Raw genomic sequence first — 27817 nt, 5'->3', positions numbered from 1 at the left:
CCAGTCTTGATAAAAACTCACCTGCCTGTTGCTTTCTAGTAACCCTACAGACCTTTCTGAGCGTGTTCAAGTGTGTTTGATTAGCATGACCATCAGTGGCCTGTTATAAAGATTGCGGATTAAACTCTCAGGGATTGAATGCACTGATAAAACGTACAGCACAGCTTGCATTACATTTAGCTTTTTGCTTTGGATAAAAACATCTGCCAAGTGCATGAACGTAATGTAAACCCCAGTGTTTGTTGGGAAGAAACAGTAAATCTACCAATCAATGAAACAAACTGTCCGGGCCATTCAATTGGATCTTGTATAATCAAAAAAATAAAAACTTAGGATTGTTCAGGTCCTCCAATTGGATTGGAAAATAAGTAAATAAAATAAACCATAAATAAACTGTCAGGCTATCCAATTAGATCTTATAAATAAACCAATCAATACATTTCTAACATGCATTATTTTTCATGGCAGTTATGTAGGATGTTGTGCATCGTACCATTCTCAAACGGTGTGTACTCCACGTTATAAGTCCCATCGCCATTATCACTAATAACACAGTCTGTGGCAGCACCTGACGGGTTCTTCACATGGGCTTTAATGTGTTTCCCACCAACTTTGGTCAGAGCTCGTGCATCCACGGTGAAGTCAGTCGAAGCCTCCCTGAAAACTCCTGGAGAGCAGAGAAGAGCATACACCAACACTGAACAGGTTTCGCAAAACAATGCATCTCTTCCACAAAAATGTAATTGACTTTGAATTAATTCATCTTTCAGGAAAATAGTTTTTCAGAGCCATCTTGTACTAAAGGATTACACTATTTGGAGCATGACAACACATGCAGGACATGCAAAACAACATCTTTCCAAACAGATTTTGTTACGAAACCAAAATGAAAAATCTCCAGAAATCATGCGAGCCAATATCATGAAGATAGAGAAAAACATTTTCATACGCTTTTCATTGGTTACAAGAAGAATGAATGGAAAGATGGTTCTAGAAATCATGGAAGGCAAAAGACAAGTTTTTCAGTTGCATACAAGATGCATTCATCCTTATCACTCAGGTGTTGATCGGTCATTTTAGACCCCCCAAAAATAAAAACCTTGTTTGGAAATTTACCAATAATTGGTAAATTTCCAAACAAGGTTTTGTTTTTTTTTTGGTCTAAAATGACCAATCAACACCAAAGTGCATTGTAAATGTCAGTAATTTATCTTTTTTGACTTCTATAAAAATGATTTAGAGGCTGAAATATGTGAGTTTTATCTTTTTATAAAACCTTTTTTGTCAAAACTCTATTTGAACTTGTGCATTGTAAATAACGTTGCAAGAAATCATTTACAATGTTATTATTTTAATGTTTACTTAAACAAAAAGTACATATTGATGCTAATTTTATTTGTTATTTGCTGGTTTTCTACATAAAACTTGGTGAATTGATTTCATTGTGTAGCATTAGGACTTTTTGAACAGGATTCTGTGATAACCGTGATCATTTTGGTCACTATAATCATGAAATGAAATTTTCATGCCATTTCATCTCTAGTTATGATCAACTATGATAAACTAAAATTCAAGGACTTAATATGGGGACACATTTCGAGTGAGAGCAAGGTTACATCGTGTTACCTTGTAAAATGCATTGTTACAGTTTTCATGTGTCAAAGACAACTATGCAAAAAGTTTTTTTTTTTTTGCATTTATTTTTGGCCATATGACAGAGGTCTGATATTCTATTCGTCATATTTCTGTTTTGCATAAAACTAAAGAATATTCGGTACATCCTATACTGTATTCTAAAATGATCTGATATTAACTTTTGCATGGATTTTATTGAAAAGACCTTAGGCTCACGTAACCAGTCATTTCACAGTGCGTCTGTGAAATGCTGAGGTACCGTAGTAGTTTTGTGCATGCGTGAACACCGTGCCAACGTACAACAAAAAATTACCTCAAGCGGGAAACACTTAACGTAACGCGTAAATGCAAGTAACTAACGTAAGGTCTAAACATGGACTAACATGAGATAATGTGTATGGGTTCTTAGAATGAACACAAAACGACAAACTTTGATGTTTATGGAAACTCACCCCATAAGAAACAGAAAAGTATTCTTGCAGATCTCGTTGCCTTCAATGAAATAAGTAACCATCTTCAAAGTTTGCACTGTGCGTCGATATTACACCAATAATGCTATCTCAAACACGGAGAGGCTTTTTTGTGATCTCAACTAGATTCTGCCAAAAAACGAAAATCACCAATTTTTAAAAAAAACCCCCGCGTCTTTATCATGTTGCTCGAAAGTTGTGCTGCCGACTTGTCACTGGTTTCCGTGACGGGTCACAATTTTCTACTTCATTGGAATTACAGACTTAATTCGAAAAAGCTAAATGGTAATAAAAAATAGTCACACTTGTGTTGTTTATGGTCAGAAATGACCGCCACATGAAATGAATGGGAAATAAGCAAAAAATATGAAAATACAGATGTTTTTGTGTTTACAAACTTTAAATCCCCCACAATGCAGAAAAAGATCACAACAGCGAAGGGATGACAAAAGCCAAGGAATTATGCCTGAAAACACTGCTCTGAATATAAATATGAATAAACAGGCATCTAATGGCTACACCCTGACATTTTCTTTATTTTTACATATATTTTACATATTCATTTCACAGTCAGTTTTGACTATGAACAACACAAGTGTGACTCTCAAATGAACAATACCAGTGGTTAAAAGTGAACAGTAAATGGTGTTTTATCTGGATGTTTATGTCAATACCTTCTCCTGCAACTCCTGGTCCAAACACCTTCACTTTGCTCGTATCGACAGCCGGATCCACGCTCACTTTGGCGGGGAAGTTGGGAACCGTCTTCCCTCCGTACTTCAGCAGCAGCGTGTACATACCGGCCGTCAGCGGGACGTAGGTGACCGTGTAAGTCCCGTCCTTGTTGTCCAGGACTTCAGTCTTGGCTTTGGCTCCAGAGTCAGGCTCGGCCTCCAGCGTCAACTGGCCCGGTCCAGCTTTGGTGCAGTCGACGTTCAGCACGCTGACCTCTCCTACTTTGCCTCGTTTCAGCCCGGAGCCGGACGCCACCACTTTGGTGGGATCGAACGGGTATTGGATGTCTGCGTGGAAGGGCGAGCCGGGAATATGGACGTCCTCGAAGAGAATGTTGACTAGATACTCTCCGGGTTCGGTCGGGAGGTACGACACAGAGCAGGTGCAATCGCCGTTGTCAGAGCACTCGATTTTGGCTTCGGTGGGACCCTCGACGGTTAGACCGAGTCCACCGGTTCCAGCGCCCTTGGTGTCAATGGTAAACTCAGCTGGACTTGCTACAAGACCACCTTTCAGTCCTGGACCGAACGCTTTGACCTGCACAGACAGAACCAATAAGTTACGATCTCTTCTCTTCTAGATGAAGTCTAATCAGTTTTGCTTCAACATACCTTGCTGGGATCAGGAGGCAGCATGGCTTCAACTGAGAAAGGGCTTCCTGGCACGGGATTGCCATCGTAGACGACCTCCACCGTGTAAATGCCCTCCTCTTTGGGGATGTACTTCACTAGACTGGCTCCTTTACCTGATTGGGGCTCTACCACACAGGGAACGGACTTCCCTGAGGGGCTGGTCATCTTGACTTCAAGTTTGCCCTGTCCACCTGCTCCTCTTGTACCAATGGCAAACTCTTGATCCTCGTCCACTTGCACACCTGGAATAAAACATTACATGGGGTTTTGATATTTATTTATTCGTTATTAAAAATAAATAAAGAAAATTAAAAATAATTAAAATAAATTAACTACTTATTTTTAAGCAACCTTAAAATAAAATTACATTAACTTCTGTTTATTGTTGAATAAAACGAATTAAAATGTAATAGAAAAAAATAAATAAATCAACTTATGAAAAAAATTACTACATGACTACCTAAAATTAAATAATTAGATAAAAAATTAATTGAAAACAATTAAATAAATGTTTGTTTGTTTGTATGCATGCATGCATGCGTAAGTTTTCCAAACCATACACTTTGATTTTTGGTTTAAAAAAAACAAAGATACTTTCCAGGTAATCCAGTAAAACCTGCCATTAACATTTCATATTTATTATTAAATATAAAAATCATATAAATATTTTAAACAAATAAAATAACACAGAACTACATAAAATAACAGACCATCTAATAATTAAAAAACATAGGATTATCCAAAACAAAAATAAATAAATAATTTTAAAATAAACAAATGCACACAATTTTCCAAGCCATCCATTGAAACTTGGATTAAAATTGAGATATTATTAAACATAAATATTACTTTAAAAACACTGCTTTCCAAGTCACGCAGGGGGACCTTGGAGTAATATGTGAATATGTATTAAATAAATAACATAAGATTGCATAAAACAAAACAAGCTATTCTCAATAAATAAATTGCTTAATAAATAAATACGCATAAGATTGTCTAAAATTAATAAACTAAATACAACATTTACCAGGCCATCCACTCAAACTTGAATTAAAATGTACATAGAATGAAATAATTAATAATTATAAACATTTTTTAAATGACATACGGTTTTCCAGGCCTTCCACTTGGATCTTGCTAAGGTCCAGCGGAGGCGCCACACCAACGGCGAAAGGGCTTTTAGAAATAGGGTCTCCACCGTAGGTCACCGTTATCACCATCTCTCCCTGAATTGGTACAGAGAAGCAGAATGAGGATGCCAGAAGATACATACTGAAAGATATCCCTTTCACTGATTTAAAATCCTTGAACTGAATTTAAATGGGTGTTACTCCATTACAGATCCTTACCTGCTGGACCGGTGTGTATTTGACAGTGTGGGAATAGTCATGGTTGTCAATGATCTCAAAGTCTTGAACGGGCTGTCCTTTATTCGGTCCAGAAAACTGCACGTCCAGAGGAGCTTTGCCCGCTCCTTTGACGTAAACAGTGAAGTGTGTTGGTTTTCCACTCTCCACACCTGATGGTACAAAGATACAGCATGGGAAAAATGAACAGAGAGACTCAAGCGTCATCAAATTAAACCCAGAATCTTGATAAGGGCAAACCATTTATCATTAAACAAGACAAAACACCTGCTCGGGCGAGTCCTGGTCCCTCTGCTTTCACTTTGGAGGCGTCATGTGAGGGATCCACTTTAACACGGAACGGACTGACCGGGATTTCCTGAAACGGATCGTTTACAATGAACACGCCATACTTGGACAGATTCCCAAACCATATTTTCTTGGATTAAAATGAATAAATAATATTTTCAGGGTCATCATTTTGGATCTTGCAATAAAATATGAATAAAATATCAGAAGCTAAATAAATGAAAAATAAAAACTACAACACAATTTTTCAATTGACTTGGATTTTTCTTTAAAATTAAAATAAATAAATGGCTTAATTTTTTTATAAATAAAACTATGACATACAATTTTCCAGTTGGCCTGGATTTTGAATAAAAATAAGTTGCTTTAAAATAAACAAACAAATAAATAGATTATTGACCTGATTTTGAATTAAAATAAAGGATTTAAATTAATTAATTTGACGACAACTTTTTTTAATAGTTTTGAATTCATTAAAATAAATATCTTCAAATAATAATAATAATAATAAAATAAAAAAAGATTTTGACAATGTGTTTTATCCACCTGGATGGCAAATTTTAAATAAAATAAAACAAACAAATAAATAAAATATAATTATAACAACTGTTCTTTCCATCCAATCGTATCATGCATTTAAATAAAAACAAATAATCTTAAAATTGTTTTCTAAAACATTTTTTAAATAAATGAGTATTAGATAAATATTAACAAAATTAAATTTAAAAAAAGATTAAATAATATCACTTATCATACTTTAACATGGAATGCACAAAAAAAAAAAATACCCTATTTCCAAAGCCTGAGAAATAATCATGTTTTCTACATATCCCTATGACCGTCACTCACTTGATCAGTAAAAAGCACTTTGATGGTGAGGCGTCCCGCTCCAGGAGGAATGTATTTGACAGTGATGGTGTCATTGGCATTGGGAATGATGTCAAAATCAACATCCTCTTCCACATCGCTGATAACATTAGCGTCACACTTGATTCCCACACTGACGTCACCTGAAAAACCACCAACACAGGACACACCGTGTGTAACATGCATGAAATAGCACTGAATTTAGTGAATGCAGTAAACGTGCATTACCTTCTCCAGCTTCAGTGCAGTCCACGGTGAAGTGCGTCGGTTCGTGAGCCTTCAGTCCGCTTCGCTCCACTCCTGGACCAAACACCTTGACTTTGTGAGGGTGGCTTCCCTTTCCCACATTCACCTACAGGAATAAAACCTCCTGCATGTTAATGACAAGTAATGAAAACACACTGCTTACAGACTACATTACACATTCTGTGAGAATCCTAATCAATGCAAAGCAAGTCTAAAAACATCCGATGTGCTTCTAGGGTGCAGAAAGTATCATTTGAAGCATTTACAAACAAGTTATTTATCCAAGATTACAAGGAACATGCAAATAAACATGAACTCAAATCACACAAACACTAAAACGCTTAGTATTAGAATTTATTGAATGCACCATTTTTAGATCAAACACTTATTGCATGAAAAGTAAATATACTTTCTGTAAATATAAACATGTTAGCTCTCAGTTGTGAAATGTTTGCATGATCAGTCAAGAGAAAGCAAGTCACAAACTGCGCAGTGAGTTTGTTTTGTGAAGTGATCTCTAAGGAGCACAGAGGCATGAATACAGTGAAGTATGAGCGAATGTTTAGTCATACTGGTATAATGCTTCAATTCACTTGTGCATTTAAAAAAAAAAAACTCATATTAATTCAGTCAAGCTTATTTTTTGTCCTTCATTCTGCATTAGTGAATATAAATAAGTTAGTTCAATAATAAATATTTGATCAAGTTTGAAAAAAACAAACAAAAGAAAACGCTAACTTCTGTAAAAAGCAACTCTGGTTTGCAAACACCACAAATGACCATTTCACAGTAAAAGAAGTCAGTATGTAATATTACGATTTAATACAATTTTACAATGTGCAAAACTCATTAAAAAAAAATTAAAAAAATCACGTAATGTTACAAACAAACTGAAATGCATTTGTGCATTGCACAGACTAAGTAATGATACTCTAAGCAATGATAGATAATTCTCTTAGTTAGAAATAAATCAGAAAATAACATGCATTAAATTGCTGCATGATATGCAAACTGCATGATGAGAGTTCTGGATAAAAAAAAAAAAAAGTGATTATGCAGCAAATTAGAAAAAAAACATGCAATGCAATTAGAAATTAATCAACTAAACAATGTGCACTTCTTTTCTTTCACTGAAGCCAAATCAGCACAGCTGAAGTTATCGGAGCGTATAGCAGCGGTGCATGAGTACGAGTGGTTTATATTTGGCTGTTGAAGTGTTAGGAGCATCAGCTGTAGTTAGTGTGTTAGTGCTGACAGCTGAAGTGATATGGTTCTGCCCTCCATCTCTCTTACCCTGAAGGGGCTGTTGGGAACACTGACGCCTCCCCAGGTCACGGCCAGCGTGTGTTTGACGGCCGCGCTCGGTGTGTACGAGCAGGAATATACGTTATCCCCTTTGCTCTTCACCTTCACATCGATGGGGACCCCATCTGCATCCTGGGAAACAAATGAAGTGGAATGCAACATGAGTGAGTTCAGTCCAGCTTGGTTTGTGTCGCTCATATTTCTTAGTGCCGAACCTGTGCGATGATTCTCAGCGGCCCGTTTCCGGCGTCTTTGGCCTCGACGGTGAACTCTGCAGGTTTGTTTATGATACAGCCAGACTTCTCCAGTCCTGGTCCATAAGCCCTGACCTGCAAACGAACACGTGTTGAAAACAGACGCATCTAATAACCCAGTGCTTTTTGCAAAAATAATACAATAATTTGTATTTTTTAAATGCATTTTAATTATTTTAATTGTCTTTGTTCTGTTGCAATAGGATGTTTGTTCTTTTGTAGTAATAGAAATACTCTTTAAGCAATGATGCTACTTTTGAGACAAAACGAAGAAAGCAATATATTAACTGTAAGTACTACACATTGTCACAATTTACATATTTTATTTTAGAACAGGTAAACATTGACATTCTTATTTAATTTTTTATTAATTACATTTTTTTTTTTTTTAATTGTTTTAAGTGGTTACTACACATTGCTGCAACTTAAATATTTGATTTTAAACTGTGGAAATGCAATCTAGATTTAAAAATCAAAAATCAAAAATTGTGTTTAAACATTTTAATTAAACGCTTGCATAAACTAATTACAGTAATAAGAAACTTAATTTTAAGACATTTTTCAAAAATAAATGTTTTGCATTAAATTAACTGTTAATAAGTCATAATATATATAACAGTTTATATCATTACTGATCTTTTTTAATGCAATTTTTTTTTTTTTAAGTAAAATTTTGTATATAATAAAAAAAAAACAAAATAAAAAAAAAATATCCTTAGACACAATTAAAATAAGAATTTTGAGGAGAACTGAGATGAAACTAAGGTGATTTCTTTCACACATGATGTATATTTTCATGCACCTGGTTAGGATTGTTGGCTTTGTTATCCGGGACGATGAAGGCCATGAAGGGACTGTCCTCGATGTCTTCATCATCACACATCACATGGACTGCGTATTCACCCGATTCGGTGGGCCAGTACCTCACGTTACACGAGCCGTCGTTCTGATCCTCACACTCGATCCGGGCCTGAGACGGACCCTCGATGGCGAAGCCTACAGCAGGGAAGGAACGGATGAGAAAAGCTGCTGTGGATCCTGATCTAACTGTGACTGCTGTGTGATAAACTGTGCCCTGTGTCTGATCAGAGGAGACCGTGATCTCACCGAGGACTCCAACATCAGTCCCGATGGATTCAGCCACAAAGTCTGCAGATTTCCCCACAACGCCTCCCTCCAGACCCGGACCCCACGCTCGGATCTTCTGCGGTCCGGCCTCAGGGCCCACCTGAACCTCGAAGGGACTGAACACAAGACAACAAACATTATTCCAGATGAATGTACAGTACAAATTCACATCTAGTTCATATTTAATTCTAAAATATTAAAATAATATCTAAAATATTTAAAATATTTTATATTTTGTATAACAAAAAATAAGCCAATTTGAGGACCACTATTTGTGAATAAAAAGTGATAAAAAAAAAAAAAAAAAAAGAAATTATATATATATATATATATATATATATATATATATATATATATATATATATATATATATATATATATATATTTTTTTTTTTTTTTTTTATTAAATAACTTATTTTTTTATTATTTAAATTGAAGTGCAATCTGTATGGTTTTAAATAATACAAAATGATATGTACAAATAACAATTACAAAATAGCATTTATTAACAAAAATGTAAAAAAAAAAAAAAATTATAATTAGATAAAGAATTAAAAATAATAATTAAAAAATTAAATGCTAAATTCTATGAATTTATTTCTATAAACTTGAGTATATTTTTTCCATAATTAATGAAATACAATTTTTAATCATTTAAAATGTGGCAATGCAGTCTATGCCAATTAAAAAAAAAAAAAAAAAGTACAAATAATTTTTTTTTTATATTAAACAATTAAATGAAATCAATTACAGGAATGAAAAAAGATTGAAAAAAAAATGCTATTATTAATTTAAATTGCGGCAATGTGTAGTACCCAATTTAATCTATACAGATTAACAAAAAAATATAAAAATGTTGAAATTAAATAATATAAACCGTAAGAAAATTTATCAATAATAAAATTAATAAATGATAAAAATAATTCATAATGCATAATAATAATATTTTTTGGGTAAAGTATGTTTAATTGTCATGCAAATAATGTGAAGTTACCGAAAATCTTTATGCAAAGTGTGTTTTTCATGTTCTCTTCTTAATTTGAGGTGAAATAAGACCAGATAAAATCCTATGAAGGTCAGCATAGATTATTTGACAAATAATGACATTTTAATATTTAAGTGCACAGCTTCACACCGAACGTGTGTTAACCGGACGGCTTCAGCGGCTCAAACAGCGCTGATGTCATGTCTCTAGTTAGTGAGAGAGTCCCATGTCCAACACAAACACACACCGGACTCTACGTCAGCGGAAACCTCCCATCAGAGAGAGTTTGTGTTAACAGAAGAAACACAGCGGGGAGAATATTTCACTTTAATAGAGGTCACGGCTCTGTGTGTGTGTGTGTGTGTGTGAGGCTGACGTCCAGGTGAACAGCAGGCCGATTGTCTTCAATGCAGTCCGTCTCCTTCACTCAGCCATTACGGCTCCAGCAGTCCAGCGATCTGATTGGCCGATCCGCCATGCATGTGATCACCAGAAAGGCCACACACCTCGACATCTTATAAAACCTCCACCAAATGCGAAAAACACCTAAAAAAAGGCGTTTCTGGCATTTCTAACACAAAGCAGCATGTTTCTGCAGAAGCGCATGTCGTCATGCTGCTTTCCTCCAGTCGCACACTAATGAGTCTGCTTGGCAGTGCACACGACCTACATATCAGGAGCAAAACCTCATCTACAATTACAATAATAAAATCCTTCATGCTGTGATAGATCAGCGTAGATTTGTTTTTACTGGAAATTCAAACCAGGTATGTTTTATGTGTCATGCACCAGTGTTATTTCAGGTTTATATACTAGACTATTATAGTATTAATTACTATTTTGATTTAGCTTTATTTCAGTTTAATTAATTTTGGTACTCCGACTCAAGTCTTTTCATCTAATACTTTTTTTTTTACATTTCTATTTAGCTTTCATTTATACTTATTTCAGTTTTTCAATTTTACTACTCCAATCTTAACTTAAACTTGATTTTCATCTAATACTTAGATATTTTTAATTTTATTAGTATTAAATACGTTTATTTAAATTTAATTTACATTCATTAAAAATTAACGTTTTAGTATTTTTAGTACTGCAAATTATTCTTTTAATTTTAAGTTTATTTTTCCATCTAATACTTTATTTTAATCGTTTTTGTGTTTCTATTATATTTATTCTATTTTAATATATTATGGTTTTAGTAATTTTAGCACTATTTTTTCATAATGCATACATATTTTGTTAGTTTATTAAACTTTCTATTTATTTAAATTTAATATAAATGTAATTTAATTCTATTTATTCCTTTTAGTAAATGTTTACACATTTTATTCAGTTTAATATTTCTAATTTATAATTATTTCAGTTTTAGTAATTTTGTTCCTCAACCCAATCATATTTTATTTTAGTTAAAGTTTTTTTAAAAAAATATTTATATTTAGTTTTACTTTTTATTTCTTGTTTTAAGTTTGCTTTCCATCTATTATTTACTTTTATATACTTATTTTAGTTCAGCATTATTCCTATTAATAAAAAGATTTTAATAGTTAACAATAACAACACGCTATAAATATAATATCCTCTGTAATCCAGTGAATCAAATATTGGACACATGGACGGTCATGTAGTTTAAACTCGGTCACACAGTCTTACCTCACACTGAACATTAAACCCTTTCACACGAACAAACAATTCCCTGATGATCCTTAATGACAATCTGAACAATAAATCGGGTCTTGATTTGAATCCAGATCATCTATAACAGTCTGTTCTGATTCAGACCAAACACACACGTTCACCCCAACCTCGTGTGTTTATATACTCCTGTGCCTTCAGACCCAAACACTCATGATCAGATTTATCCGGTTGGCAGATGTGAATAACACTCAGCACATCTGGAGTCGCTCTGTTTCCACATTCACACCAGCACTGGTAGCACTATAACAAATCACTTAAAAATATATATATTCAATTATATAAACCAAGCCTATTTTACAACCCTGTATGCATTTAACTGTGAAGAAAATATGATATTATTTCCATAAAATATTGTTAATATATTTGATTTATCAATTCAGCCTATGCAGATTTATTAATAAAACAAAATAGTTTTAAATTAAAAATTACAATAATGAGAACCCTTTCAGAGTAAAAAGAATTATATAGTTCTATTAAATATTTAAATAATGACTGTAGTACCTACTGTAGATTAAATGCAAAAAAAAAAAAAACATTTAAAATAAAAATTACCATAATAAGAATGTATTGAGAATAATGATAATTATAAAAAATCCTTTACTTAATGCAATGCAAATTGTTTAAACATTATGTGCAATCTGTAGCATCCACTTAAGATATGCAGATTTTATAAAAATAAAAAAAAACATTTTTAATTTCAGAATTTTTTTTATATGCAACCAGTTAATAGTGACATAAATATATAAATATAATATACATATATACATATATACATATACACATATATACATATACACATATATACATATACACATATATACATATATATATATATATATATATATATATATATATATATATATATATATATATATATATATATATATATATATATACATATAAAAATGATAATTATTATTTATATTGAACTTGAACCTCAATCTATGCAGATTTACCTAAAACAAAATAAACAAACAAACAAACAATAATGTTTCAACAGTAAGTTATGACTGGTAGCACCACAACAACAGGTTTCACTCCGAGCACAATGAAGTGATGTGTGAAGGTGAAAGCTGCGCCAGTTTTAATGAAAGGGGTGACCGGTACCTCTTGGGAATGTGCTGTCCGGCCCAGGTGATGCTGACGGTGTATTTGCCAGGTGTTTGTGGACAGTATTCATACGAGTAAACCCCCTCTGAAGCATCCTTCTGTTTCACAGGCTCCTCGAGACCTTCTGCAAGACAGGAAACTCATGACAGTCCGACTCCACAGAGATATAGAGATAGAGAGCTGATGATGGAGACTGATGTGTATCTGTTCACTCACTGGGTCCTTTAACAGTGACCTTCAGATCTCCACTGCCGGCGTTACGGGTGTCCACCTTAAAATCAGCCAGCTGATGTGCTCTCACCCCTCTGGGCTGCAGACCTCGACCGCTGGCTCGACACGCTCCGGGAACAGACGCTGAAACACAAGATGCTGATTAATGACGGCTAATGACAATCACTGGTGCAAGCACTAGCTGAACATGTTTTAATGTCCGAGGCCCATCTTCTTGGGGAAAAATCGAGTCATGCAAAATACAAGTTAAAGTACAAATAAATAAAAAAGAAAAGAAACTAAAATAATTTTTACATATGATGAAAATGTGAAAAATGAATAAAAAAATAAATAAAACTTACTAAACCAGTACAGTACATACAAATTTTGCCGGTGTGCATTAAAAGTGAGACACTCCGATAAACATTTTATTAAATGTGCAAAAACATTTAAAATCTATAAATGAGATTATAAAATATTTTCACTAAATAAATATGCAAATAACATTTAATTTTACTATATGTTTCTATACATTAAATATTTTTTATTCAATTTTTAATAAAATAATATATTTGAGATATTTATAATCAGTATAGAATATTGTAAATATACTAAAAAAAGGAATACAATTATCTTCATATTTAAAAAATTATTACTTTCACTTTACTATTGATTTTATATTTTAATTACAAATTAGGCTTTTATATACTGTAAAAGTATGCAAATGTATATGAGAATGCAGTACATGGACCATAAAAGAAGAGAAGAAACAAAATATGCACATAAATATTTTACTAAACTAATATATTGATAGTAAAAATATTATATTGTCATATATTTATAATAAAACTGTATGCAATATGAATGCAGAATAGTACATATAATATAAAAAAGAAAAATGATAAGCATTAAATATGCAAATCTTATTTTTTCCTTTTAATATTTATATTTGCAATTAATATATTACAGTATATATTTAAATACAAATACATATTAGGATAGCATAGCACGTAAAAAATACGTATTTGCAAATTAAGTGAATTGTAAAAAAAATGTTTTATACCTTTAAAATAGTGCATATAATAGCAAAGGTAATAAGTAGTGCAGCTATTTCAATTACTTTATTAAAGTAATCTAACTTTTCAAAATTTCAAATGTTTTCAATCATGTAAAGCAGGGAGGGTTAACCTTCCAGAACTCAACACTGATTACTAGCACTTTCCAAAACTTTTATCCCTTGTAATAAGATTATAATAATTGAATTTTAAAGCACAGCCACTACACAATCAGACTTTAGCACCTCTTTTACTTTGAGATAATCGTGCGGTCAATTACAGATTTGAAACCATAACCATGATACGGGTTTTGAAATCAAATCTTTGCATAGTTATGACAGGAAGCACTGGCATCCAACAATGGCTTCGAAAAAAAATTTCATCTTAAAAAAAAAAAATAAAAAATAATAATAATAATTATAATACACATTTTCTAAAGTAACTAAATTTATTATACATTTTTTTCCTTTTTCCTAATTACAAATTACATTTATATTGTAATTTTAGTTACATGTAACTAGTTACTTCACTCTTTATACTTGCATAATAAATATTTATTTGCATATGTAATATTTATTATATACACAGTTTTTTATATACATGCACATAAATACATTTTAATTTTAGAAATTGAAACCTTGCTTTACTATACATTAAGCTTCTAGACAATTAAAAATAAAAAATTTACATCTATTAGCACAGACAATTGAAGAATGCAGTTAAATAACATCCGTCATCTGTCAGCCAATCAGAATCATGAATTCTAAATGCATCACAGTATAATGAGCTTCAATCATCCAAAACTCCTCCCTCAAGCGTCTGCGCAGCCTGTGAATTAAATTAAAAATCCCTCGGCGTAAGAGCAGACGTACAATTAAACACCCGAGCATTACCCTTCCATTATACAGTACGGAGTCCTGTAATGTTTCCAGAGCCCACAGAGAGCCGACCCAAAAGCCACATTCAGAGTAACAGCATCTCTGACAGAGAGACTGGATGAGGTCTGCTCTCTCTCATTAGGTTCAGATGTGGGAGCTGGGGCGGGACGGGACGGGACGGGGCAGACGAGTGCCACCGAGACACAGAGCTTCATTCACCAGCGTAACGTCTGACTCACATCAACCCCCAACTCTAAAAATACACCCTGGGAGGAGAACAAACCTTCGGAGGAACTGCTCCGTTTCATACATGCATCTCCTTCAATGCACTTTAAATCAACTTAATTCTATTCCCAGCCTCTCCCATTTCTATTCGTAGCAGAGTTTTTAAAATTGGGAAATATCAGGAGCCCCATTCCAACTCTGCCCAGTTTCGAGTGTTATTTTTAAAGCTCATAACGGATGTATAAAGCTCTTTAATTCGCTTGTGAAATGTCCTGAAATTACATCTTGTGCTGTAAAAGTCAAACTATCTTCCTGCTATTCTCCTGTGGGTCTGGTTTGGGTTTACGGGACATGTGGATGATTTCCCGAGCTCACGCTCTTCCAGACCTGCCCACCACAATCCCAGGGGAATAATAAAGCTCCCGGCCGTTAAAAAACAAGCATTTTTTTGAACAGTTTTTCGGTTTTGAACAGTAAAATTCAACAAATTGTAAAAACAAATCTGTGAAATCAGCAGCGTGATAACGTTTAACTACACGGGAAACTCAATTAAAGTCAACTTCTGTTAAACTGAATCATGCACGTTTGGAAAAGCTGTTTCGAAGAAAAGGTATTTAATGTTTTACAAGGTTTAAAACGTTCAGTGACGCACAGAATTCCTAGTCCACGACAAAAATTACAGCAGTTTTACTTTTGATGCTCTAAATAAAATAAACCTGCACGGAAATAAATAAATACTAATTTTCATTTTCGTTTATTGTGACTTGATGCACTAATAAAACAGATGACCATAAATTAATAAAACTATATCTAGACATATTAAAAAACACAAAAAAAATTACTAAAACATAAAAATATAAAAAATTAAATAAAAACTAATTCAAAATCATCTTAATGATACTAGAAAAAGACTAACCAAAAGCAAACCGAAAATTTATTTATTTTGTTACCTTACACATCAAAAACAAAAAATAATGCAAAAAATGTGCATTTATTTACCCCATATATTTTAATGTGAGCTTGTCTGTCGAATTCACAAGCACTGATTGCAAAGAGACATCTAACAAGACATAAAACCTAAAAATAGAAATATTATATAATACAAATGTATTTAATATGAGAATAAATCTGGCAAATATACCATAAAATAGTTAATTAATAAAATGTGTTTAATACATAAAACATTCAAATAAATGTAATTTTACTATTATTTGTATATAATAAAATATAAAAAAATTATACACCTTATATAAATGTATAACACAAGTATAGTACATGCAGTATAAACATAAAATATTTATTTGCATATTACATAAATGTGCAAATGTAATCACTACAAATCTTTATATTTGTAATCATATTTGCTCATTTACGTGTGTGAGAGAGAGAGAGAGAGAGAGAGAGTGAGTGAGAGAGAGAGAGAGAGAGAGAGAGTGTGAGTGAGTGAGTGAGTGAGTGAGTGAGTGAGTGAGAGAGAGAGAGAGAGAGAGTGAGTGAGTGAGTGAGTGAGTGAGTGAGTGAGTGAGTGAGTGAGTGAGTGAGTGAGTGAGTGAGTGAGTGAGTGAGTGAGTGAGTGAGTGAGTGAGTGAGTGAGTGAGTGAGTGAGTGAGTGAGTGAGAGAGAGAGAGAGAGAGAGAGAGAGAGAGAGAGAGAGAGAGAGAGAGAGAGAGAGAGAGAGAGAGAGAGAGAGAGCCTTAAAAGCAATCAAATGAATACAAAGGGCTGGAAATGAAGCCTGACCATAATGGAGCGACAGGTCATATTTAACAAAGCTGGCAGCATTACACACGCCACAAACGAGCGCGCTGGTGAACTGCGGCTACATTTACATGCATTTTATAGCGTGTGTAAAAGCCCTGCAGAATCTCATAACTACATGCAATTACAAGCACATGAGGCAATGCACACGTCTGAGACCCTATAACACATCGCTAATTCACTTCACAGTTATGAGCACAGTGCCTTGTTTACCCAAGCACTAATAAACCATTCCATTTCCTTTCACCGACAGCACATTGAAGCAACTTTCAGCACAGAAAGAGGATGCTGGGTAATGTATGCATGTAACTGCATGTAGTACCTGGGCTGATGTTGACCGTGAAGGGGCTCTTAGGGATGGCGATGCCTCCGAATGTGATGTTGATGGTGTGAGGGCCGGCCTGCATGGGTTTGTAGGTGCAGCGGAAGACGCTTTCGCCCTTGTCTTCCATGATGGCCTCCACAGTGTTTTTATTACCCAGAGGGTCTTTGATGACGGCGGTCACATCCCCTACTCCTGCACCTGATTAACACCGAGAGCACAGAGGCTTCAAGCTTGCTTTCATCAAGAACGTGAGCTCATATTCAAGTTTGCACGCTCAGACCTGCGGTGTAGATGTCGAAGAAGGTGGGTTTGTTGGCGATGTTGCCCAGCGGCTCCAGTCCGGGTCCTTTAGCCGTGACTTTAGTGGCATCTCCCAGGGCTTTGTCCACATCCACCTCAAACGGGCTCTTTGGGATCTGCTGTCCAGCGAACAGCACAGTGACCTGTGGAGTGATCATAAAACACCAGGAGCCTTTATTTCACAGAATAATGCATGGAAACAGAGCTGTTCTGTGTGCTTCTGTGTTTATGCTTAATAAACTTAATGAAAAATAAACACACACCTATAGGACTATAATAACAACTAGGGAGGCCTGAAAAAGACGTTAATTATTTAAAATAACAATAAAAATAAAAAAACACTTTCAATGCATCCAAAACGGTTCCTGATGTCTTTGGCAGTGGACATATTTAAAAGTGAGATTTTAAGACTTGGAAATGTCACATGAATAAATGCAATTTTAAAGAAATAAATACATTTCCACAATTCATTCTTCTATTTCGAATACAAATATTGGATTGTTATCCATTTATAATATATACATGTATATAATAAGTACAAATTATATTATCTTATAAAAGTATCTTTATAATATCTTATTAAAAAAAAATCACATTTTTATTTACATATTAAATATGCCAATTTAAGTTTATTTTACATTTTAAATACTTATATTTGTAACAAAATATTAATTTTTTATATTTAATGCATACAAATATGTATTCTGTAGTGTATATATATATATAAAATTACTGTTAATCAACCTCTATATTTTCATAAATGCTTAAAACTCATGTATGCACGTGTGTGTGTGTGTAAAATATTTTATATATATATATATATATATATATATATATATATATATTATATAACATTTTTAACATTACAATTTTAAACAATACTTCACATTAATGCTTTAATACAATGATGAATTATGGAAAGGTTTGTTTGATAAATAGAAAGGTTAGCTTTTCTATGAAACTGAAATGTTCTGTAACTTTATAAATGACTTTACTGTCACTTTTGAAACTTAATGTCTTCTTTCTGAAAAAGAATATTAATTTCTTCGCGAACATTGTTTTTTCGTGAACATTTTTTTTATGAATAATAAAATGTAAATCCCAAAGACCTGGAAAAGCATGAGGCGTTTGCATGTTGTCTTTGAGTCGAGCACTGCTGCAGACTGACCTTGTGCGGTCCGATGACCTGAGGGATGTAGGTCACGCTGAAGGTCTTTTTGCCTTCGTTGAGCACAGGTTTGACCTCCTCTCTGCGCCCCTCTGGGTCTTCAACATACACCATGACCTGGCCTTGACCCGCGCTGAAGGTGTCCACCGTGAACACGGCCGGACGCATCACACGGTTCCCGGTCGGCTCGATGCCTGGAGAACAAGAAAATCATTCAGATCTTTACTCTGGAAAATATGTGTATCATGAAACATGTTTATTTCAGCTAATGAGAAGTCGTTTCTGTTCCAATCACAACTTTTAATGGAACCGAACAAAAATGACATGCTTCAACAGTCCTAAGATAGCCTTTCCTTCACACTGTGCCATTAACATCTCCAGAAGACTCACAAAACACTCACTGTGAAATTAAGATTTACTGCACTGCTGTATGTTTAGATGTCTGCTATTGATTACATAAGAATACAGTATATAAAACCCATTCATAAATGCACGAAAAAAACAACAACAACACAAATTCAGAATCTAAGCAATAAATCAATTTGGACGCCTTTAAATGCTGCATTAATGACCTTTAAAACATACAGAACATCATTAAAAATATTTTAACATTTTAAGCCATTTAAATTTATAATTATAAGCAATGTAATCAATGTGTACATGCATATTTACATAAAGGTCTATAAATGTTTTTGATCAATATAAATGCATTTTCATTTTATTTATTCACAGATTTGGAAATTGTATTTAATTACTGTGTGCATCATGATTGGTGGATATAATATTATCTGATTTATACAAGCTTCCTCATTGGTTGATTGCAAATTAATTCTAAATAAATTAATATTTTTTATAAATAATAATAAAATGTATTTAAATTGTAATAAATAATACTTTAAATACGTTTCACATTTAGTTTGCATTTAAATTCAAAACTTTCCCCGTTTATAGTCTTTCAGGCCTGAAACAACAAAAAGTGCACATGAATTTATGATGTGAATTTGATTCATGAATCCTCTACTCGTGCACAGTAAACGTTGCATAATTTATGCATGCAAAGAAACACAAACCGTAGATCTCGTCAGATGCTGGATAAAAACCACAGTGGTGGATAAAACCTACAAACGTAATGATCTAAAAATACTCCTTTTAGTTTATAGTTTGAGGCAAACCACACAAAACCGCAAACACACGATCCCTCTGAACTCATAAAACAGGTAATTTCCAAACACTGAAAACTCCAGTGCTGTGTGATTTAGGAAACAAGGGTGACCGTGTCGTGGTTTTATTTGTAGTGCTTTCAGACAGGACATAACCACTTAATGGAAAAATAACACTAATGTGACACTTTCAGTATTTGTCGTAAATTTTATGGCAGAGGTGAGGATTTCTCAAGACTGACGACGCCGCAACCGAAAGCTTGTAGTTTATTTGAATAAATCTGCTCACAGAAAATGTGTCGAGGTCACGTCTGGTGTGAGAATCATAACTCTTAAACTCATTAGCCACCGGTTTTACAGCGTTAGTCAAATTTACAGCAGGTACGAAGCACATTTCCACTCCATCCATCAGTCCGGAGCATAACAGTGTTCACACAGTACTTACACTACCAGACAAAAAACTATTTGAAAGTGTAGTTAAATTAGATTAAAAATACTGTAAAATTGTGAAATATTATTACAATTTAAAATAACTTTTTGTTGTTGCAATATATTTTAAAATGTAATTTATTTTTCATGATAAATGCTGTATTTTCAGCAAATTCAGTGGTCTCATGATTCTTCAGAATATCCCGATTTGCTGCGAAACATTTCTGATTATTATAAATGTTGAAAACAGTTGTGCTGCTTCATATTTTTGTGAAAACTGTGATAGAGAATAAAAAAGGCAGAATAAAAAAAAAAATAGTGATACTTCTTTAGGACACATAAAATGTATCAATTGACAGTAAATGTTACAAAAGTTTTCAATTTTCTGTTCTTTTGACCTTTCTATACAAATAAACCTGATCTTCACAAAAACATTAATCAGCAAAAACTGTTTAATAATAATAATAATAATAATAATAATAATAATAATAATAATAAATCATTTCTGAGCAGCAAATTGTCATATTAGAGTGATTTCTGAAGGATCACGTGACTGGAGTAATGATGCTGAAAATTCGGCTTTGATCACTGGAATAAATTACATTTCAAAGTAAACTATAACAGGAAAAAACATTCTTTTAAATTGTAACAATTGTACTGTTTTCCCTCCATTTTTATCCAATAAATACAGACCTGGTGGAGCAGTAGACACTCAAAAAAACAAAAAAACAAAACAAAAAAAAACAACCTCAAGGTAAAAAAAACCAAACAAATTAATTAAAATAGTATGAGACATCAGCTAACATTATCTTATTGCCATCACGCCGCATTAACAAATATGTGACGGGGTTCATGAAAAACGACAATATCCTGAAACTCTGGTATGATAGCAATCTGTGTGTGTGTGTGTGGTCGCTCAGGCGGATCTCACCGTTTGAAGATAACGCTGGGCGTTTCTATGTAAACAACAACACGAGAGATGGTGAAGGGGGTGAAGCGGGCTCACCTGGGCCGTACGCGCGCGCCTTCTTCGGGTTGAGTTTGGGTTTGAGAGGAGCTCCAGGCTTCAGTTTGGCTTTGGGGAACTGAGACAGATACGTCATGACCGACTGCTCGTCCACACTGGGGTCAATGATCTCCTCTGGAGCGATCACCTGCGAACACACACTCAACATAAGGAATGTTCACCTGCTTTAATGTGCAGAAAACATTTGGGTGAAGTCTCAGGCTGGACTACCCTTTTATTCAAATCAAATCTTATTTTAGTTTCATTGATGCACTATTATAGTTGTTATTTTTAATTAGGATTTATTTCTATATTTTCTTCCCTTTTATTCCAACGTTTTAATAATAAAAAAAATTTTTTTATAATGCATGCATTTCAAACTATTTTAATGCATTTTTCATTAATTTCTATTTATTAATTTTATTTACATTTATCAATTGTATATTTAGATATAATTATTTTTATTAATTTAAAAAGGTTAAACATTACTAAATGTTTCATTATTTTGGGTTTACAAATTTTATTCATTGCATAATTAAATTTCGTTATTTAAACAGGCTAATGATTTATATTAATTAATACTAAAATTAAAAATTATTTCTTATTTTTATTTTAATTGTTTAAGTTTTAGCCATCTGACTATTTAAAGGCAAACTAAAAATCAGAAATGGTGCCTTGGCAAAAATAAATATGCATCTCATAACATTTATTTTATTTCCAGCAACTGAATTGTTTTGGTTTTAGTTTTATTCAACTAGCTGGAATAAATTTTCCATATTTTTCTATTTTAAATTACATTTTCATTTTAATTACCATTTATTTTATTTCAAAGTTTGATAATTTTATTTATGTATAACAACAGTGTTTCAAACATTAGAATCCTGACATTTATGCAATTTCATAAATTGCACAATTAATTCAAAAGGAAGAATATATTCAGAAATGCAGCTGAAAGTATTTTAGTGTTCACATAAAGCCAGAATATTACAGTAAATCTAAACCTAATGCACTGAGGTCACAAAAGTCAAACACAAGAGGAGACGCCGAGGCTGGAGAGGAGTGTTTGCTGAGGTATGATTGAGGTGTGTTGAGTATCATATTAACTCTGGGGCTGATACTGATGGGTGTGTGTGTCTCTTATTCTTATCTGAGCTTCATATTGATCTGATCGCACGAATGAAGGGCAAGGAACATGTGGACCAGTCAAACACGTATCTCTTAACAGATTTGTGGCGCCTCTGTGCTCCTGAAATCTCATCCTGACTCACTAGGGGTCAAAGGTCACCAGCTCACCTGTGGGATTCCCAGCCAATCATCAGCGAGCTGCATGGCCTCCGTGGCATTTTCCACCGGCTTCTCCCCGTCCCAGATCTCCCAGTCCGGACACAGGCCTGAAAAACACGACAGATAAACAGGTAGGTAAATGTATTCAATTTATTTATTTATTATTTATCAATAATCAAACTGAATTGTATATAAAAGAACCTAGATATTAAAAATACATATTTAATAATTGATGCGCTTTGCGTTGTCGCTTGAACTGAGGCACTACAGCAATCAGTCACATCACATTATAGAGCGTCAAACAATTATTGCTTAAATTTCATTATAAAATTAACAATCTGAAAGCCCAGACATTGTTTAAAAAAGTTAAAACTTCAGATTAATGCAATTACTGGATGTGAATTCTGATGTACAAGCAAACTTTAAATGAAAGCTATAAGCTACTACTAATAAATAATAACAACAATAATAATAAATAAATTTTAAATAAGCAAACAATTAAGTACCAAAATTAATCAATTAAAAATAATATATCAATATTAAATTAATATTATTAAATTTATAAAAACTTGAATACACTTAGCACATAAATACATTAATAAATTATAAATAAAATAAAAAACACACCAAACAATTAAGTACTGAAATTAATAAATTATAGATATCTAAATCTAAAATTATTAATGCATCAAAAATTATAAATTAATATTATTAAAGGTACAAATAATAATAAGATCAATAATATTATTAATATATAAATGCATTAATAAATGTATAAACAGAAGCTATAAAAAATAAACAAGAAAAGCTTTTAAGTACAGAATAATAGAATAAACAAATTTTATACATTTACATTTTTTTTTTTAAATAAATAAACCTAAACAAATAATTTAAAAAAACTTGTTCGCTCATTAACTGAAAACAGCATAGACTAAAAGACTAAAAATCAATTATTAATGTTCAGTCCATGATGCAATGTATTATTAATAAAGTGCTAAGCATGACAAAAGTTTTTCTAGAATTGTCTAATGATCATAAATTGCGAAAACACGCACTAAAAAGTTTCTTCTCAGCAACTGAATTGCAAATATTAGGAAACATTAATGTTGTACCACGACAGAAGTGCTTTGCACACACAGATCTGGACTCATTCACAGCGGTGTTTTACAGTCGATCCACTGTATCTATACAAACACACACAGCTGTGCAACAAACAGCACAACAGGTTGTGTTCACCTGGAGCGCAGCTGTCCACCAGAGCTCCCAGCGCTCGGCCGTTCCTCCAGTCCTGACTGAAGTTAGTGATCGGGAGGTCAGCCACTTTGTTCTGGATCCAGCCCAGCAGCCTCTGCTTGGGCGTCTGTTTCTTGGCTTCATCATCGTCTTCATCCTCCCAGACGGGCATAGAGATGGAGTAATGGAGGATGAGGGTCCAGACCAGACCCAGGATCAACTTCAGGTTCCCATCCACAATCGCTTTACTGTCTGTTGGGGGACAGAAAGGAGATTGAATAAAGATTGATGATTAATAATAATAATAACCTGAAATAAATAAACAAATGAGAAATTAAAATCACAAATAAATTAAAACCGATAAGTAAAATAAATTATTAAATACATGAATAATAAAAATTAAGAAAATAAACATAAGGGTTAGGCTTGCCTGCAAATCAGTAAAAAAGAAATAAACAAAATTATAAATTGCATTAAATGAATGATGAAAACAGACAAAAAATAAATTACAATAAATAAATGTGAATACACAATTAAATAAATAAAAACAAAACTGAATAGCTTAAAATCAAGTAGCTGAAAGTGAATAAATAGTTAATAATCAAATAAGTAAATGAATATAAATGATAAGTATATAATTTTAAATTTACATATGATTTATTAGTATTTTATAAACTATTATTACAATTTATAAAAAGTATAACACAGTAGTAGATTAATTGTATTCTAACATTTTTGATGAATGAATAAAACTAATATAAAATTGAAATGGAGCATTTAAAATGTGTTTTTATTCATAGACCGTTTCTTGTTTGATTTTTTATAAATGTAAAATGTGCAATTTCAGTATTTTTAAAAGCAATAGAAATTTAAAATTGACAAATAAACTAAAATGAAATTTTTTAATTTAATTTTAAATCGAAACACTTCTAAGAAATATAATATCTAATCAATGTGAAATTCATTTTAAAAAAATTACACTTTTAAAAAAATTTAAATAAAATATCAATATTTTCCAAATGTTGATTTATTTTAATATATTTTGTGTTATAAAATATAAAAAGCTGTCACTGAGTTGGTTTTCAAAAGTACCTTAATCTTAACTTTTGTAGCTTTTTTCTGAGAGCAAAACAAAGATGAAAAGAAATAAGTTAATTCCTAATTAATGTTTGTTATCTACTCTTCCATGAGTCTGTGATCGGATCAGTGCGCCGCCGCTGGTACCACGAGGCAGACGGTGGAATGTTCTGCCAGCATTTGAGAAGCTGGGAATGAGCTCAGATCCTCTCAAGACTGAACATAATTCATTAGCACTGACACCCGGCACATCCCACCTTCACGAGGAGCCCCTACACCACCGGACAGCCCAACAATACAACAAACACAAGCACTTTCAGAGAACAGCAGGAAGAGGGGTTACCATTACAGCAGGAGCTGTATCAAACCAGTCATGAATTACAGATGAACCACAGCAAGTTTTGGGAAGTTGCTAAACACACAAAAGAGTGCAAACAGTGTTTAAATGCAGTTCTGTGCAACTGTGATGCTGAGTGACGTAAAAATACAGCTTTGACCTGATTACAGACCAAATTATGATCTCAAAACATATTTTATTAACTTATTTGTTTGGATATATGCATTAAATTATTAAAAACATTAAATATATTTATACATATTCTTAAAATATATTTAAAGGCATGCATAATATTTGTATAAATATTAAAATGTATTCTATAATTAATAAATTGTAGAATACATTTTTACATATATAAAACAAAGTTATTAATTATAACAACTTAATTATATCTATAACAATTATTTTATTCTATGGTTTGTATACATTTTATAATAATCTAATTTGAATAAATTATCCATTCATTTACGTATTTTATTAAATTTATTTTAAAGAATGCATTATTTTTTATCAATGCATATTTATTATTTTATAATTGGTTATTGTACTGTTTTTTTGGAACTTTACTATGTACAAAAATACATATTTAAATAATTTTTATAATTAATTAAATCTAAATGACCCAATAAACTGTCAGTTTGTCTCCCTCCAAAAACAAAACAAAAAAATCAGCACGAGCAAGCAGAAGGTCATCCGGGCCAGTCATTGTTTTAGGAGGTCATTTGAGGAGAACCAATAAAACGCAGGGAAGTCCCAAGGAAAATCCAGCCTGAACAAACTTGGAAGGACACATGCAGAATAATACTACAAGCATTTCCTACATGACAGGAAATATGAGATACTCACTTTAAAACTCTTGAGCCGAGCACTTGGAAACACACCAGCACATTTGACGATTTGTTAGTTGATTTTGCAATTCCATTAGTCTCAGAAACACTCATTCCAACCGGATGAATCCAATGAGGATAATCCAAACAGATGGCTAAAACGCCTGATTACTAAAGTGTCCAAAATGTTGTCCAAACACTGACATAATCCAATTACAATAATACACAACCAATCATCGGCACAATACGCCCTGACATGAGTCAGTACTATCAGAGCAAACATGCACTTACAGGACTAGAACAAAACATGAAGATCTAGAGCACATCAGACCAAAAGAAAAGAGAAAGAATTTACTGAGAAAGTAGGAATGCTCTGATACTACTTTTCCAGTTCTCTGGCGAAACCGATAACTTATTTTTGGTACTTGCTGATACAGAGTACCGATATTGGTATATTCATTGTATTTGTAATTTTTTTTTTTAAAACATGGGTACAGAAACCAAAATCATGTTTATAAAGTTAGTTGTTGTGGTCGTCAGATATATCACCAAGGCCGATATATCGGCCGATATGTGTCATTTTTCAAGATTTTCTGCTTGGCTGATGTGTTGAAGGCAGAACTTTTATTTTGACAGCGCGGAGAATGGAAGCACCTTATCACATATGCACACATTCTCCCTCTTGTTTAATGTTGTTGTTAATAGTTCTGTCTAAATACAGACCGAAGTCTGTCTAATAATCTGATAAAACGGTTAAACAAAGGAATTAATGTATTCAGAAAGTATTATAACGATTGCTTTTATATTATTAGAAAAGACAAACATTATAATACTTTCTCGTTTGTAGTCAGCATTAAGCAAATATGCATTTATATAAATTAAAAAAAAAAAATCTTTGAATGGCTAATGAAACCTTATCAACTTAGTCGAATCCAGCTGTGACACATTCAGGTCTGTGTGAATTGAATGCTTTAAACTTTAAACTTGTGATTTCAAATTATGTTGTGCTTTGTGCATTTGCCTACGGTCATAATCCTGTCATTTTCACTGTGTTACTTTATGTAAAATTAGTGTTACCCTTGGTTTATTTTAAAAATATGATTCCCAGTGCACACAAACTTCCCAGAATACTGAGTGCATTGTTGGTTACAGCGTTTACTTCCTTTTTAATTATATTTATTAAATATTTGTGGAAAAACACTCTAAGTAAAATTTTTTAATTCATTTTCAAATTTCTTAAATTATTTATAATTAACAAAAAATGATAGAAAATGATATCGGTCTTATATCGGCTATTGGCCCCTGTTTTTCCAAAATATCGGCAGTCAAAAAAAACAAACAAAAAAAACAATATCGGTTGATCATTAGTTAGTTTATCATTACTTAAGTTATCATAAAATAGATATATCCTTCAGTTATTTTCACACTTAATTAAGCCCATTAAAATTTTAGTTTTACAAGTTTTAGTTACTGTTAATTTTTTGCTGTATGGAACATCATCTTTAATTTTATAGCATTAGAACGGCTCCCATGCAGCAGCTCAGTAAATGTAATTTAAAAACATAATAGTACATATCCAAAAGAAAGATGCAGCTTTCCACATGAGGAACAACTGAATTTATCAAGTAAATAAAAAAAGATACATATCAATTTGTAAAACAATTAATATACACATTTAAATAAATAAAATATCAGTATTTAATATATTAAAATTTTATAAGAGTTTTGTCTTTATATGGATTATTAAAGCATATAGTACAAACCATAAAGACAAGAGTATCACACTAAAGGATAAAGTGAGTTTCACACGGTCTGTCCCTGACCA

The 27817-nt window shown here is 32.7% G+C and overlaps 1 protein-coding gene across 2 annotated transcripts in view; it reads right to left on the bottom strand.

The window, feature by feature from the left end:
* LOC113110711 (filamin-B) overlaps window positions 1–27817 on the bottom strand; it is a 65248-nt gene that overhangs the window by 12434 nt on the left and 24997 nt on the right. For both annotated transcript variants that reach the window (XM_026274862.1, XM_026274863.1), the window contains exons 2-21: window positions 23755–24003; window positions 22528–22625; window positions 21235–21382; window positions 18640–18833; window positions 17452–17614; window positions 17169–17369; window positions 12937–13074; window positions 12718–12844; window positions 8907–9043; window positions 8602–8795; window positions 7761–7874; window positions 7534–7677; window positions 6223–6346; window positions 5977–6137; window positions 5107–5197; window positions 4822–4991; window positions 4581–4698; window positions 3452–3714; window positions 2780–3377; window positions 494–667 (exon numbers count right to left, since the gene is read on the bottom strand). In XM_026274862.1, the coding sequence (XP_026130647.1) occupies window positions 494–667; window positions 2780–3377; window positions 3452–3714; window positions 4581–4698; window positions 4822–4991; window positions 5107–5197; window positions 5977–6137; window positions 6223–6346; window positions 7534–7677; window positions 7761–7874; window positions 8602–8795; window positions 8907–9043; window positions 12718–12844; window positions 12937–13074; window positions 17169–17369; window positions 17452–17614; window positions 18640–18833; window positions 21235–21382; window positions 22528–22625; window positions 23755–24003 (3606 nt within the window). The remainder of the gene's footprint in view (window positions 1–493; window positions 668–2779; window positions 3378–3451; window positions 3715–4580; window positions 4699–4821; window positions 4992–5106; window positions 5198–5976; window positions 6138–6222; window positions 6347–7533; window positions 7678–7760; window positions 7875–8601; window positions 8796–8906; window positions 9044–12717; window positions 12845–12936; window positions 13075–17168; window positions 17370–17451; window positions 17615–18639; window positions 18834–21234; window positions 21383–22527; window positions 22626–23754; window positions 24004–27817) is intronic.

The sequence above is a fragment of the Carassius auratus genome, chromosome 11 (genome assembly GCF_003368295.1).
Source record: "Carassius auratus strain Wakin chromosome 11, ASM336829v1, whole genome shotgun sequence".
Lineage (NCBI taxonomy): Eukaryota > Metazoa > Chordata > Actinopteri > Cypriniformes > Cyprinidae > Carassius > Carassius auratus.
Note: the sequence above shows the minus strand (reverse complement) of the source record. Positions and strands in the feature narration are given on the sequence as shown.